Here is a 15,113-nt window from a genome sequence, read left to right as displayed (position 1 = left end):
AAGGACTGAGGGAAGGACAGAGGGAAGGGCTGAGGGAAGGGCTGAGGGAAGGACAGAGGGAAGGGCTGAGGGAAGAGCTGAGGGAAGGACAGAGGGAAGGGCTGAGGGAAGGACAGAGGGAAGGAAAGGACTGAGGGAAGGACAGAGGGAAGGAAAGGACTGAGGGAAGGACAGAGGGAAGGAAAGGACTGAGGGAAGGACAGAGGGAAGGACAGAGGGAAGGGCTGCGGGAAGAGCTGAGGGAAGGACAGAGGGAAGGGCTGAGGGAAGGACAGAGGGAAGGAAAGGACTGAGGGAAGGACAGAGGGAAGGGCTGAGGGAAGGGCTGAGGGAAGGACAGAGGGAAGGGCTGAGGGAAGAGCTGAGGGAAGGAAAGGACTGAGGGAAGGACAGAGGGAAGGAAAGGACTGAGGGAAGGACAGAGGGAAGGAAAGGACTGAGGGAAGGACAGAGGGAAGGACAGAGGGAAGGGCTGCGGGAAGAGCTGAGGGAAGGACAGAGGGAAGGGCTGAGGGAAGGACAGAGGGAAGGAAAGGACTGAGGGAAGGAAGGACAGATAGAAGGACTGAGGGAAAGACAGGTGGAAGGACTGAGTGTAGGAAGGAAATAGTGTAGGACTTCATGTAGGACTTCATGTAGGACATCATGTAGGACATCATGTAGGACATCATGTAGGACAGAGTGTAGGACAGAGTGTAGGACTTCATGTAGGACTTCATGTAGGACTTCATGTAGGACTTCATGTAGGACTTCGTGTAGGACATCGTGTAGGACAGAGTGTAGGACAGAGTGTAGGACATCATGTAGGACATCATGTAGGACATCATGTAGGACAGAGTGTAGGACAGAGTGTAGGACAGAGTGTAGGACATCATGTAGGACATCATGTAGGACATCATGTAGGACAGAGTGTAGGACAGAGTGTAGGACAGAGTGTAGGACATCATGTAGGACATCATGTAGGACAGAGTGTAGGACAGAGTGTAGGACAGAGTGTAGGACAGAGTGTAGGACAGAGTGTAGGACAGAGTGTAGGACTTAGTGTAGGACAGAGGCGTCACACTAGAGCGCCAGCAGAAGGCGGCAACATGAATTATACATTTTAAAGCGGCAATTGCATCTGCCTTTTTGTTTGTCTTTTTTCTTCTCCTTTGTCGTTCTGAGGCGTTTAGCGGCCATGTTGGTGGACACGTTGGTGGACATGTTAGTATATATATCGGTGGACATGTTGGTGGACATGTTGGTGGACATGTTAGTATATATATCGGTGGACATGTTGGTGGACATGTTGGTGGACACGTTGGTGGACATGTTAGTATATATATCGGTGGACATGTTGGTGGACATGTTGGTGGACACGTTGGTGGACATGTTAGTATATATATCGGTGGACATGTTGGTGGACATGTTGGTGGACACGTTGGTGGACATGTTAGTATATATATCGGTGGACATGTTGGTGGACATGTTGGTGGACACGTTGGTGGACATGTTAGTATATATATCGGTGGACATGTTGGTGGATATTTGTTTTAAGGCGCATGTCTGTTCACTGCCAGCACCGTTTAGACCACAGGAAGGTGGAAGATGATTGACGGTTATGAAATAATGGCGGTGCAGTTAATGCCAGACTACAGAGAGGAGGCGATGGAGGGAAGATGACAGGTGACGACCTCTCTCCTCGTGCTCTTCCTCCTCATCCTCCTCATCCTCCTCCCCTTGCTGTCAGCTCCTTCCAACAGTTGAATCACATATATTTGTTGAAATCTGACTCTGTTCTGCTCAACCACGACTAGTTGAGATTACAGAGTACCGTTTAATGAAAGAGAAGAGCAATGAAAGAGCCACAAGTTTAAGATTCCTCCGGATATTTCTCTGGAAACTGAACATGTGACCCCCCAACAAACATGCTGTTTTCTAAATCTTATCTATTGAAAGCTCCCTGTGTATGTGCTCTCTCCTTAAATTGACACTGCAGTTAAACCACATTTCACTGCTACTTGCCCCCGAGCTGTGGGACCAGCACCATGTGAGGTTAAGCTCAGCACAAGAGCTCCACTGATAGCTGTTGAAGGAGGCACGCAGCGTTATTAATTTATGATGCAGTCTCATGCAGAAGTCTAAAAATAACTGAAAATAAACTGCGATTTCTTCTTCTGGGCTCGCAGACTCTCTCTTCTGGTCGCCCCCCCTCCTCCTCTCCTTTAGACCCCTCCTGTGTTTGAATGTGTAAGAAAAAAAAATAGCCGCAACAAGGCCGCTCTTTTTATATCTGTAGATTTAACAACCAATGAAAAGCCTCCGCTGAAAGCTTTACGGGGCCGTTGGGGTTTTTTGGGGGGGGGGGGCGACCGTCTCAAAGCCTGTTAGCGGGAGGCTGGGAGGCAGGTGATGGCGCTCTGTAAAAACAGATTGGAGAGGAAAGGTGGAAAGTTTATAGCAGGAAAGGAGATGTCATGGCATTGCGATACGGTCGGGGTAAAGGGCCGACAACACGGAGGAAGAGGAGGAGGGCTGAGTTACAGCGCTGGATGCTGTTGTAAATAAGGGGAGAGGAGATGGCGGCCGTGCTTTATAAGGTCATTTAAAGGAGTGATGTGGCACACTGCCGGGAATTGTCTTTCATTAAAAGAGCCGTGGAGTCGGAGAGCGAGGCACATCTTTAGGATCTGCACGCGGTTCAACCCGAACGTTCCCGGCTCCGGCTCAGTCTGCGACGTCCCCGCCGCCACATGGCCGGCTGGACGCCCCGCCCACCCGGCACGCCGCCCCGTGAACAATGGAGCGTATCCATCACTGCGGAGGGCAGTGATAAGATTATGCTCGCCGCGGTGTTAGTGTGATTTATGTGACCCGCTGCCCTTAATCACAGTCATAATGATTCATGGAGAAGACGAGGGGGAGCCGGGTCGCGTCCCCGATGATATGAGGACCGCTCTCGCTCCTTCTCTCCATCTCCACCTTTTCTTTCCTTCTTTTTTTTTGTTAAATCATTAACTATTTGAGAGAAACCCTGTGATGATTTCTTTCCTCCCGAGGTGTCCCATATCCTCCACTAACGCTGATTGTGCCTCTTTTTCCGTTATCTGCTCGTTCATTCACACTCATTTTTCCCCTCTGTCATCCTTTCATTGTCGAAGACGCACCAATCCCTTGTTCCATCCCTCGTTCGCCTCTCCTTTCAGACGCTCACTCGCTCTGACAATGACACACAGCCGCCGTCTGACGCCATATCCCATCTCCTCGGCACAAAGCTCTCACCAATTCGGCCCGTGCATGTCTTCCATTACACCTCTCGTTCCTTATTTCCCTCCATACTGCAGCTCCTCCAGTTGATGACCCCCCCCCCCCCATCTCTCGGTCTCCACCATTGCTCGTTTACATCATTTCATCTGTCTTTCTCTCTCCGGGCAGCCGGCCAGCTTAAAAGCTACTGTACTGGGGTCTGCAGGGTGAATGAATGAGATGCTCGGAGAAAGAAAAGCAAGAAGGAACATCAAGAGTAATGGAAATAACCAAATGCATTGTGGGGAATGAAGGAAACGGATTAGCGGCACACAGTGTCGAGTGTTTTTTGTCCATCTGGCCTCCTCTTGAGCGGCATTGTTCCGTCAGAAAGCCCCGAGGCCGGTCTGATACCAGGCATTTCGTAGCATGAATGAGTTCCATCGCGTCGTATCTCTCTGGTATCTGTGTCGTACTTAAAGCTCACGGAGGAATGCCCAACCCCAGTTTAATATTTCAGCGTCGCTTCCTTTGTCTGGTTTCCATCCTGCAGCGAGCCGGCTTCATCTCCCACCTCGGGCCGCTGCTCTCGTTCTGCCATGCGTTTGTTTTTCTTGTCCTCTTATCCCTCCATCCATCTCTCCGTCTCCCCTCCCATCCCCCTCCTCATAAAACAGTCAGGCCCGGCCGGCCCAGTCACTACTTAGTCCCAACGCACCACTTGGAAGAGGTTCTGATGGTTAAGTGTGTGTGTGTGTGTGTGTGTGTGTGTGTGTGTGTGTGTGTGTGTCCACGCTGTTCTAGTGTTACCTAGGGGTGGGGTTGTTAAACGCTGTTACTTACTGATCGCTCAGCTCACTCTGCTGCATGATTTAAAACTAGCCTGCTGTCTGTGGCAACTTGATACACACACACACACACACATACACACACACACACACACACACACACACACACACACACACCATGGAACAGGGATCAAGCGACTCATCGACTGGGGCCCTGTGGTGGAGTAAAGTTGAATGGGGCGCTGACACTTTCAGCACATGTGCTCACACACAAAAGCACAAAACCGCACAACCGCTTTGTCGCACACGAGCATTCCGCGCATGTGCCAGCGATCTGTCCGTCACTCACTTGAACACACTCGCATCTCTCGTGCACAACTTGAAATACACACACACACACACACTTTCTGAGCCACTGGGGCCGCGGTGGGAACCCTCTGTCATCACCTCCAGCAGAGAGGGAGGACGCACACACTTTGTCTAGTTTCTGAGGCAACATCTGGACACACACACACATCCAGCATTACACAAACACACACACATCCAACATCCAGTATTACACACACGCGTGCACACACACATGCACATAAACACACAGCCTTGTCTCATAGATGCACTGAAGGTTTTGTTGCTCTGTACAGACACGTTAATCCACACACACACACACACACACACACACACACACACACACACACACACACACACACACACACACACACACACACACGCTGGGCGTCTGTCCGTCTGCTCCTCTGCCTCCCATTGGTTTTTGAGGTCACCTGTCAATCACAGCACTGTTGCGACAGCCACCTGTCAGGTGTCCCAGCATGCATTGCGAGGCCTCTCTCCTGTAAACGCTTCACTGGAGGCTGTCACACACCGCTGGACTGGAATCGCTCACCAGGACACACACACACACACACACACACACACACACACACACACACACACACACACACACACACACACACACACAGTTAAATTGAATCAGTCTGATAAGCTGTCAAACGCTCGTCTCCATCCAGCCAAATGTCCTGCTCGTGTTACAAGTTTGATGACAACCAGGATACTAATTATTTCTTCATCTCTCTCTCTCTCTCTCTCTCTCTCTCTCTCTCTCTCTCTCTCTCTCTCCCCCCCTCCCCCCAGGTGGTGAGGGTTCCTGTGGAAAGCTGCGAGCAGTACAGCACTTGTGGGGAGTGCCTGGGCTCCAGAGACCCTCACTGTGGATGGTGTGTCCTCCACAATGTGTAAGTACCACACACACACACACACACACACACACACTCAAGCACACATTAACACACTCCATCTATCTGTGTGGTAGATGGTTGTGAAGGACGGGTTCTCATGGCTCTGTTTCCTTTAACATGCTGCAGTCGTGCACAGCGTGTTGTGTGAGGACGGAGTGTGTGGACGCGTCTGTTGTTGTGTGAAGATGTCTGTGGTTACTTTTAATTATCACTTTTAAGGACTTGCGGTTTAACTCGCTGAACATAATAGACCATGATGTTCAGATATTTTTATGAAAATATGTCCAACGCGCCCATTTTAAGTCCCAGCATGCCCCATTCAGACCATCTTTTAGCATTAAATACGTCATTTTTTCTATTTTTGAACCAAACGACACAGTTTCTTGACTGAAACTCCTTCCTAACAGGACAAGACTTTGTTTTATTGTGATTTTTGTTGCAGGTTCTGATTCTTTAGGTCCTAATCTTTCCATAAAGGTCTTATTGACGCTCCAGGAGGCTTTTTTGGGGAATCTGGCTCATATCATGCTGGATGTTCATAGTTACCATCAAATTATCTTTTAAGTGTTTTTTTTTTTTGCAGATATACATTTTTTTTCTCAAGACTTTGCTGAAGAAATACACACAATAAACACAAGTATTAGCATTAATTTGGGGTTCCTACGAGGACTCAAACAGGAAAAAGGAGGTCTGGAGCTGGACATGAGGTCGCATGCCGCCTGCACTGCAGAACGAGGCCTGCGGTGACCTCAGCAACTATTTTTAAAACCTTGTAATAACTCATAATAACTTGTAATAACACCTTTTAATTGGGCCTAATTATGACTCATGGAAGAAAATCTAACTTCTTCGACTTGAACGCTGCTTGTTGGAATCTGTCGACCGGCTCAACCTGTCGGCCGCAGACACACAACACACAACACACCTGAGTGGTGTTTGTTTGTGTGTGTGTTGTGAATGCGGTGCGCGACGTGTGCATGTTTAATACTGACGTGGGAACTATACCGCAACAGATTAGGGATTAGTCACTACTCGTGTTTTTAAGATTACGGTCTGTAACCGAGAGACTGAATACACACACAATGGACTGTGTGTGTAGGTAATCTCTCCATTTCCTCCGTGTGTGTGTGTGTGTGTGTGTGTGTGTGTGTGTGTGTGTGTGCAAAGGAGAGTTTGTGAACTGTGCAGCATTTGGCTTGACGCCTTCTCTCTGTACGTTAATGAAACTTACGAAACAAGTCACCAATCCGTCTTTCTCCAACACACACACACACACACACATCTTTTGAACCAGACACTTTTACGACGGGCTCGATCCGGCGGCATCCTTCAGTTTGGGCACATTGTGACCTCGTGCCGCGCTCATTGCTTCTCTGATAATGTTGCCAAATCTGTCCGAGGCCCTCGCAGGCAAATTGGTATTAATAGGCAAATTATTTATGAGCCTGGTTTTAGCCCTCTGGTGCTTTTAGCCACATCTTATTAAGAGCCCTGGTAGTTTCAATCAACAGTGGAATTGAATGCGAAACATACACACACGCACACACACACGCACACACACATGCACACGCAGGTGTTTCTGGACAAATGAGCAGACTTCATTTAAACGAATTCACACAGTCACACACCAGAGGAGCAGGAGAAGGAAAAGAGGTCCATAATGAGAAAACGTGTACATACCTTTTGTGCATCTCGACTCGTGCTTGTACAGCGTGGTGTGTGTGTGCGCGTGTGTGTGTGTGTGTGTGTGTGAGCCTCCCGGGGGAGCGGTTGGCGACAGCTTTTTCTTGCTGAGCTGGAGTGAAGGCTAACTAAACGAGGGGATGGGGTGCTGCAGCTCACGCGAGGCAGTTAGCATTTCTTTTCCCTGCCTCTCTTATTGTTCAGGCCTCGCAGAGCGCCGCGTCAGCACTTCCCTCTCTCCACCGGGGGACCGGTTGTTGTTAGCGCGAAGGTGAAGTGATAGCTAATGCATTATGAATAGCTAATAGTAAAACCGCCACAATGCGGGGCCGTATGCTGATTTTTTTTTTTTTAGCACGATCAGTTGGCTCGTAATAAGCAGTGGAAATTGCTGACCCCGTTGATATGCGGCGGGAAGGAATTGTCTCATTTTTACGGTCCGGGGGAAACTTTAATGATTGCCTGTATATCTCCCGACAAGTTTGAATCGGGAGGGGGAGCGGATGCTCGTACAGCTTAGTGGTTCTTGCACAAACGTCAGGGCCAATAAGGTAATGATGTAAAGGCCTGCAGTAATGGCTGGGCTAGCTATTAGCCTCTTCGTCTTCCCTTATTGCTCCATTTCTGTGCGACGTGATGGCCGCGCATGTTTGTCATCTTAATACGATTGCCGTATTAACTTAACAGTGGCTTCTATTCTCTCTCTCTCTCTCCCCTCCCTCATCTGTTCTTCCCCCCTCCTTTTCTCTCGCTGCCGCACCCCAGCTGTTCCCGTAAGGACCGGTGTGAACGAGCCGGAGAGGCCCAGCGGTTCGCCTCGGACCAGAGGGAGTGTGTGGAGCTCAGCGTTCAGCCCAGGAACATCTCCGTCACCATGTCTGAAGTCCAGGTTCGTCTTTCACGGTCCCGATTAAACTATAAAAGGGCTTGGACCAGTTCCTTCTATAGAGCCTCATCTTCAAGCCTCTACTGTCCACATGCATGTGAACACGAGGCTGCAGCTGATTTCACCAGAAATGTACTGCTTTATAAAAATGGATCCCATGGATATGTGCGAGCGTGTGTGTGTGTGAGTGTGTGGTTGTGTCAGCAGCTCCTCGATGTCACCGTGCGGGTTTGACTGATCGCACTTGGCCTCGCTTTCCCTCCGCGCATTAACACGGACGCGTTAACCTTGCTTTGATAGCCGCGCTGGAGATACGCTCCCTCCCTCCTTTATTCCTGCTGCTGTCACACACACTCATACCACACACCCCTCCCCCCCCCAACGCCCATTAACCCTCATGTCATATCTTATAACAATCCATGTACACCGTGTCCTTCCATTGATCTTGCACTGATTGCCCCTCTCTCTCTCTCTCTAGCTGGTCCTCCAGGCTCGTAATGTGCCCGATCTTTCGGCGGGGGTCAACTGCTCCTTCGAGGACTACGTGGAGACAGAGGGGCGGCTGCAGGCCGGACACATCTTCTGCCTGTCTCCGTCGGTCCGCGACATCATCCCCATCACGAGGAACAAAGGTGGGGACGGGAAGAGGGCGATGAAGTCACCGGGTGGTGAGGTCACCGGGTGGGAGCGGCGGGCCGGTGGGGCGTGGTGATGAGCAGTTTAGCAGTGGATGTGTTTAATGTTTGTCCTGCATTTTCCTGTGGACATGTTTCACATGCATCTCCCTCTCTCACTGTGTCTTCTTCTGCGTTGGACTCGAGGAAAGCTTGAGCAGAATTTTAATGTTAGATGATTTGTTCAGTGCGTCTATATTCAGAAGACCTTGTCACCACTAATATCGCTCCGCCATTCCCTTTCAATGCCCTAAACACACGTCTACATTTATCTCCTGGAAATAGACCTGTTTTTGAATTCCCATTATCATGCATTATGCACTGTTGTCAGTTTCATTTTATGTGTTTTTATTTCCTTTCTAAAGACACTGGTTATGCTCCCAGCTTCTTTTCAAAGCACTGACTTCACTGTGGTTTATTGTTATATTTAAAAATATCTGCATCCTTTTTTCGTGTGTGTGTGCGCAGAGATTTTGCACACGTTTCATGTCCGATCCTGTCACGCCACAAACGATAAGAACTTGTTTGGTTTCCACTTTTCAAAGCCGAGAAAGCGTGTCAGCGCGCTCCAAGTTTCCTCAAAGTGGCGTCTCAGTACTTCTTCACTGAGCCCATTACGCTCCATTATGAGCGCTCATCAGCTCTGGCATCCACACACTGATTGGTGCTGCTATTTTTAATGCCACCCTACTGTGGGTGTGACATGAGCGCTGTGTTGCTAAGCTACAGTGCGTATTTGTGTGTGTGTGTGTGTTTTCTACTGAGGTCACACAAGTGGAATTCAGATTCAAAGTGTGACATTGTGTCGATGATTTGTCGCACGTATTCCTCGTAATTAAATGTAGCTCTTTGGTGTTTCTGAGCAGTCTGGTAATGAGTGTGTGTGTGTGTGTGTGTGTGTGTGTGTGCGCAGGTGACAAGCGGGTGGTGAAGCTCTATCTGAAGTCCAAGGAGACGGGCAAGAAGTTTGCCAGCGTCGACTTTGTCTTCTACAACTGCAGCGTCCACCAGTCGTAAGTTATTAGATCTTTTCTTGTTTTAGTCTTTTCCCTTTTGTTCTTTAAAGAGATTGTCACACACACACACGCACACACACACACACACACACACACACACACCCCTATGACCTCCACAGGAGGCTCGTGTTTCCATCTGAGTTCAAAATCGAACGCATCGTATATGAGGAACAATGAGATGGTAATTCTAGTCGTGTTATCATAACCCGTGATGCTCACTAATGACACTTCACTGATTCCTTCATTATGGGATGCTCCCCTGCAATGCCTCCCAATCACACACTCTCAACACATTAACGCCCAAATACATCCAGCCTTCCTCCTTTTTTAGGTTTTGTAGCTGGTAATTATCAACACAATAAAGACAAAGTCTGACAATGTAAGATGCTGAATGAAGTCTTGGAAGAGGAGTCGGTCGTCTTACAAGAGGAGTTAGTCTTAGAAGAGGAGTCGGTCGTCTTAGAACACGAGTTAGTTGTCTTAAAAGAGGAGTTAGTCGTTTTAGAAGAGGAGTTAGTCGTCTTAGAAGAGGAGTTAGTCGTCTTAAAAGAGGAGTTAGTCGTCTTAGAAGAGGAGTTAGTCGTCTTAGAAGAGGAGTTAGTCGTCTTAGAAGAGGAGTTAGTCGTCTTAGAAGAGGAGTCGGTCGTCTTTAAAATAGAAGTTAGTCGTCTTAGAAGAGGAGTCGGCCGATTTAGAAGAGGAGTTAGTCTTCTTTAGAAGAGGAGTTAGTCGACTCAGATGAGGAGTTAGTCTTAGAAGAAGAGTTAGTCATCTTAAAAGAGGACTCGGTCGTCTTTAGAAGAGGACTCGGTCGTCTTAGAAGAGGACTCGGTCGTCTTTAGAAGAGGACTCGGTCGTCTTAGAAGAGGACTCGGTCGTCTTTAGAAGAGGACTCGGTCGTCTTTAGAAGAGGACTCGGTCGTCTTTAGAAGAGGACTCGGTCGTCTTTAGAAGAGGACTCGGTCGTCTTCAGAAGAGGACTCGGTCGTCTTCAGAAGAGGACTCGGTCGTCTTCAGAAGAGGACTCGGTCGTCTTTAGAAGAGGACTCGGTCGTCTTTAGAAGAGGACTCGGTCGTCTTTAGAAGAGGACTCGGTCGTCTTTAGAAGAGGACTCGGTCGTCTTCCGGCTCCAGACGCCGTCAGCTTTCTGCCCAATCTCAGTTCACTGCCTCTCCTAATCCACCTTCTGCTGAAAATCTCCACCGCCCACCCGACCGCACCCCGAGGTCAGGCCGACGCACCCTGCCGGGGTAAAAGAATCCGGCGCCCCGCCCAGCGGACACCGGCCTCCTGCCCGTCCGGGGCTGATCCGGGGGAGGCTGCAGCGTCTGCTGGGGTATTAGCCCGGGGGCAGCAGATGGCTCGGAGGCCCCTGGGGTACCGCAGGGCTCCATCCCGGCTTCCCTCTGGATGTTAGATGAGCCTCCTGTGAGGATTGTCTGCAAACACACACACACACGCATGGACGTGCACGGCCACGCCCCTCTCCACTGTCACTTCCAGCTCGTGGAAGCCCTGAATGTCGTGGACACCTAATCCGCTCCTGTGACCTTTAACCCAGCTCCCTGCCACGACAACCAGGATTAGCTCAGCTGGTTAAGGGTGTGGTGGTTTACAATGTGGACTCCCAGTTAATTCAGTTCCCATAAGGACCCCGCCATGTGTGCACGAGCTCCCAGCGAGGGATGTAAACACCCTGTGGAAGGAAACGGTCTTAAATGTGATGCCAACGCGGGAATGTTCTCACAAAGCAAGTGCGAGACGTGCATGAGAAGTGACGCAGACGAGAGGCGGCCATTTGAAGACATTACCTCGATGAACTCTGATTTAATCCCGTTCTCCGGGCTGATCTAATCCAGCCGCCCGGTGATGTAATGGACACGTCCTAATGACGTTAAGGACCCGGCGCGTCGCATCTCCTGGCAGCGGCTCCGATGGCGACGAGAGATGCCGGGATAAGAATCCCATTTGGAGCCGGCGCTCCGGCCCGCGGACCCCCGCCGCGCCCTCCAGGACGTCAGCGCGCGGCGCCTGATGGGATCGGACCGGTAATGTCGTTGGCGTAATGGCTGCAGGGCCGCGCACCACGAGGCCTCGCTGCCCGGATGCGCCGCCAGTTTCATCTCTAATGGGCTCAAACTCAAAATATGCTTTTCCAGAGTGAAGGCACACACGAGCGGAGGTTTCCGAGCAGAGGCGATCTTCATCAGCTGTTCCTGCACATCTACTTCCATCCCGACAGGACTGTGAACACTGCTTTCCACCCCATCACGTCTCTGGATGGTTTACACTTGCGTATTGACTCCGAACCCCGTCCTGAAAGACACACACACACCCTTCCCGCCTGTTTGCTCAGCTGATTGCGTTGTGGCCCTTTGCCTTTTCTAAAATGCCATAAATTTACATAGTGGTATTAATCTAATTAGAATTCCCACTGTTTCAGTTTAAGGAGTGCCAAGATTGAAATAGAAAATTACCCGAGGCCATGATTGCTCCTTAATTAAATATTTCCATACGCTTTTCTCATCCCACATCCCCCTATTTATTAAAGATAGGGAAGGTAGTCTGGCAATGAATTGTGGGTTAAACGTCTGTACAAAGCAACATGGAGTTTTCCTGCTCTGCTTAATGGGACCGTGATGTTTCTTGTGGGATTTAGAGGCTCTGAGAAGATTCGGGACAAAAAGTGCATCGTTTTCTTTGATAGCGAAGAAAGTAAAAAGCGTTTGATCCAGAAGGGGAAACACACACATTGTGCAGCTGAGAGGGTTTTGGACAAGTTATTTTTTTTAGCATGTCTTTCCCCAAATATTGCAGCACAATTTAGATAAACATGTTTCTCGTAAACAAAGACGTACATGAATAGAACTGTGTGAATGAACACCAGCATTGTTAACCCCCTCACCTCGTATCGGGATCCATAATGACAGGTGAGACTTTCTAGAGGGTCATTAAATTATTCACCTCCACTCCTTTTGAAGTAAATAGTCACCAATAAATAACCCATTTTGCCAAGTGCAGGAGTGTCAAACGCTCCTCACGAGCAAAGCAGACTGACCGAGGAGAGAAAAGAGGAGCAAATCAGAGCCCATTGTGAAAAAACACTCCCGCTCCAAAAGCTCGATTAGCATCTGAATATGAGCGGATTAAATTAGCATGATGAGCGTGGCCATACGGGCGGCGCGGCTGCAGCCGACGGCGAGTGACAGGAAGGAGGACGGAGGAGGCGCTGGGGGGTCTGGAGGAGGAGGCCTGGACAAGAGGGGGCCGATGATCCAACGCTCCTTAATGGCCCCGCGTGGGCTTTCCCTTGAAAACGGCGTGCGCCCGGGCTGAAAGAGAGGCTCTGAGATCCCGGGGGGGCCCTGCTCACCTCCAGGAACCAAAGGAGCGAGCGGCGGGGGGTTGTCACCGTCGGCCCTGGGTGGCGCGCCGTAATGACACCGCCTTTTTTATATTTTCAAAGGCCCCGATCATAAAAGTCACCGAAAGTTGGCGGCGGGGTTACCTGCTGATATTTTGCTCGTTATTTCAAAGTCAGTGTTCCACTAACGAGGTTGATTTGACATGAATAAAAGATAAAAGTCCAGATAGAGCTGGTTTTGATCAGGGCTTAGCGGCAGAAGACTAAACATTGTCCTGTTAGCGACGTGGTTCTGCTGACCCGCTGTGTTAAGTTGCTGCCGTCCTGTTTTCTGATGAGCACCGATCCACCGGTGGGCTCCCAACCCCCCAAAAAAGACTCTTTCACATTGAAACTAGCGATTTGTCGCTGTGCTAGCAGACACACAACGAGCTAAGCTAGCTTGTTAACGTGTCTTACATCTTGTCCTCTGCTCTTCGTTGGGCGTTGACGCCCTTCTTCTGTGTCCAACTGGGACATTTCTGCTGTTGGAGTCTCTGCCCTGTATGCTAACCTAGCCTAGCGTAGCTTAATCGCTTTCCCCTCCATTTGTGGGCAACGTTGACAAATGTATTTGCTCTCGTGTGGTATTAAGAGGCCCGCTATTTCCTTAGCCGCACATCCCTCATTCTAAATGGACAGCTTCTCTCAGCACAATGCTAAATTGGTCAATTAAAGCGGCGGTGGGATTGAATTAAGCCCCAGCCTCTGATCTCGCTCAAAAAAAGGGAAGGGGGTCCGGGGCTGGAAACGATCACTTACAGCGCGCACCTGACAAACGAGCCGCCCTAATGGATCCAAATGAATCCACGTCGGGGTTTGATGGAATCGAGCGTTTGCTCCATCTCGGAGCTCAAGAGTCGGAGCCCTAATTTTTCATGCGGATGAGCGGGGATGTCTGTTGGCGTTTCACGGGGTTAAAACTCAACGCAGTGCTTGTCGTGGGCTCGAGCGGTGCAGAGAGACACACACATTCACACCTGGCGGACGCGCTGGAAAACAAATCATTGTTCTGGATCCAGACGCGCTCGCCGTGACTGTATTACGTGTTTTATGATGTTCTCAATAAACCATACGCTCACGCCAACCATAACCGCCAAATGACTCGCAACCGAGGAAATCCTGAAACTACAGTGAGCTCTGTAATGAAATGAAACACTTTTATTTGTGTGCTCGTAATTGTTGCGTTAGATAACGCCGCACACACACACACACACACACACACGTGAAGTAGCAGGAAGCGTCGCACATCTCTCTTTAGGCCGAGAGAAAGAGGACCGACAACACGAAGCGGCGTTGATAAACTGCAGACTTGAACCTGTCGAGCTCTCCTCCACGGGCCCCTTATATGTGCACACACACACACACACACACACACACACTAACACACACACACACTAACACACACACACTCTTTCTGACTTCCAACCTAATGTTTCCTCCCTCTCCCATGAGACTCCCACGCAGAGCCCCTCGGGCTACACCCTCCCATCCCTATTTTCCTCCCTCCCTCTCTCCCACGATACCTGGCGTCTAAACCTCTCTCAGGGAAATCCACCTGCTTTTGATCTCTCTCTCTCTCTCCCTCTCGCCTTTCTCCCATCTCTCTCTTTCAGCCCGTCTATCTGCACCTCGCCTCAGCTAAAGCAGGTGAATTTAAAATGGTGGAGCGCTCTTAGCCCCACGGATGAAAGAGAGCTTTAGACAAAGAACAGGAGGGGGAGAGCTTTTAAAAATGAGACGGCAGCAAATGAAAGGGATGGATGGAGCGAGAGAGAGGGGGACAGGAAGAAAGGCTGAATGGATGGAGAGAATGACACAGCAGAAGAATAGAAAGGAGGGAGAAGAGAGGAAATGTATGCAGAGAGGAGGCCGATTGTGAAGAAGATCATTGAACATATAGAGGCAGCGAGCGGCCGACAGCTACAAGCGATGGAGAGTGATGAACGAGGGAAGTGAGCGCGAGAAAGACGCCGAGACGAGTTGATAGATGTGATGGAAGATGGGGGGAGGAAGAGGAGGGGAGGAAGAGGATTCCAGACAAGGTTGGGAGATTTCCAAATCTGACATTGAATGATAAATAGACACGAGGCCGTAAAAGGAAGCAAGTCTGACACAAGTTAAGAGTGGAGGTTAAAAACACAGATGGAGACGCATGAACTGCTCAGAGCATCGTGTGACATC

At 49.7% G+C, this 15,113-nt stretch overlaps 1 protein-coding gene across 2 annotated transcripts in view; it reads left to right on the top strand.

The window, feature by feature from the left end:
• plxna1b (plexin A1b) overlaps positions 1-15,113 on the top strand; it is a 164,034-nt gene that overhangs the window by 84,775 nt on the left and 64,146 nt on the right. For both annotated transcript variants that reach the window (XM_068593452.1, XM_068593451.1), the window contains exons 5-8: positions 5,163-5,263; positions 7,715-7,838; positions 8,314-8,467; positions 9,423-9,522. In XM_068593452.1, coding sequence (XP_068449553.1) covers positions 5,163-5,263; positions 7,715-7,838; positions 8,314-8,467; positions 9,423-9,522 — 479 coding nt within the window. The remainder of the gene's footprint in view (positions 1-5,162; positions 5,264-7,714; positions 7,839-8,313; positions 8,468-9,422; positions 9,523-15,113) is intronic.

This window comes from Clinocottus analis, unplaced genomic scaffold (assembly GCF_023055335.1).
Source record: "Clinocottus analis isolate CAN_PGR_092001 unplaced genomic scaffold, fCliAna1.0.p SCAF_3, whole genome shotgun sequence".
In the NCBI taxonomy this organism is placed as follows: domain Eukaryota; kingdom Metazoa; phylum Chordata; class Actinopteri; order Perciformes; family Cottidae; genus Clinocottus; species Clinocottus analis.
Note: the sequence above shows the minus strand (reverse complement) of the source record. Positions and strands in the feature narration are given on the sequence as shown.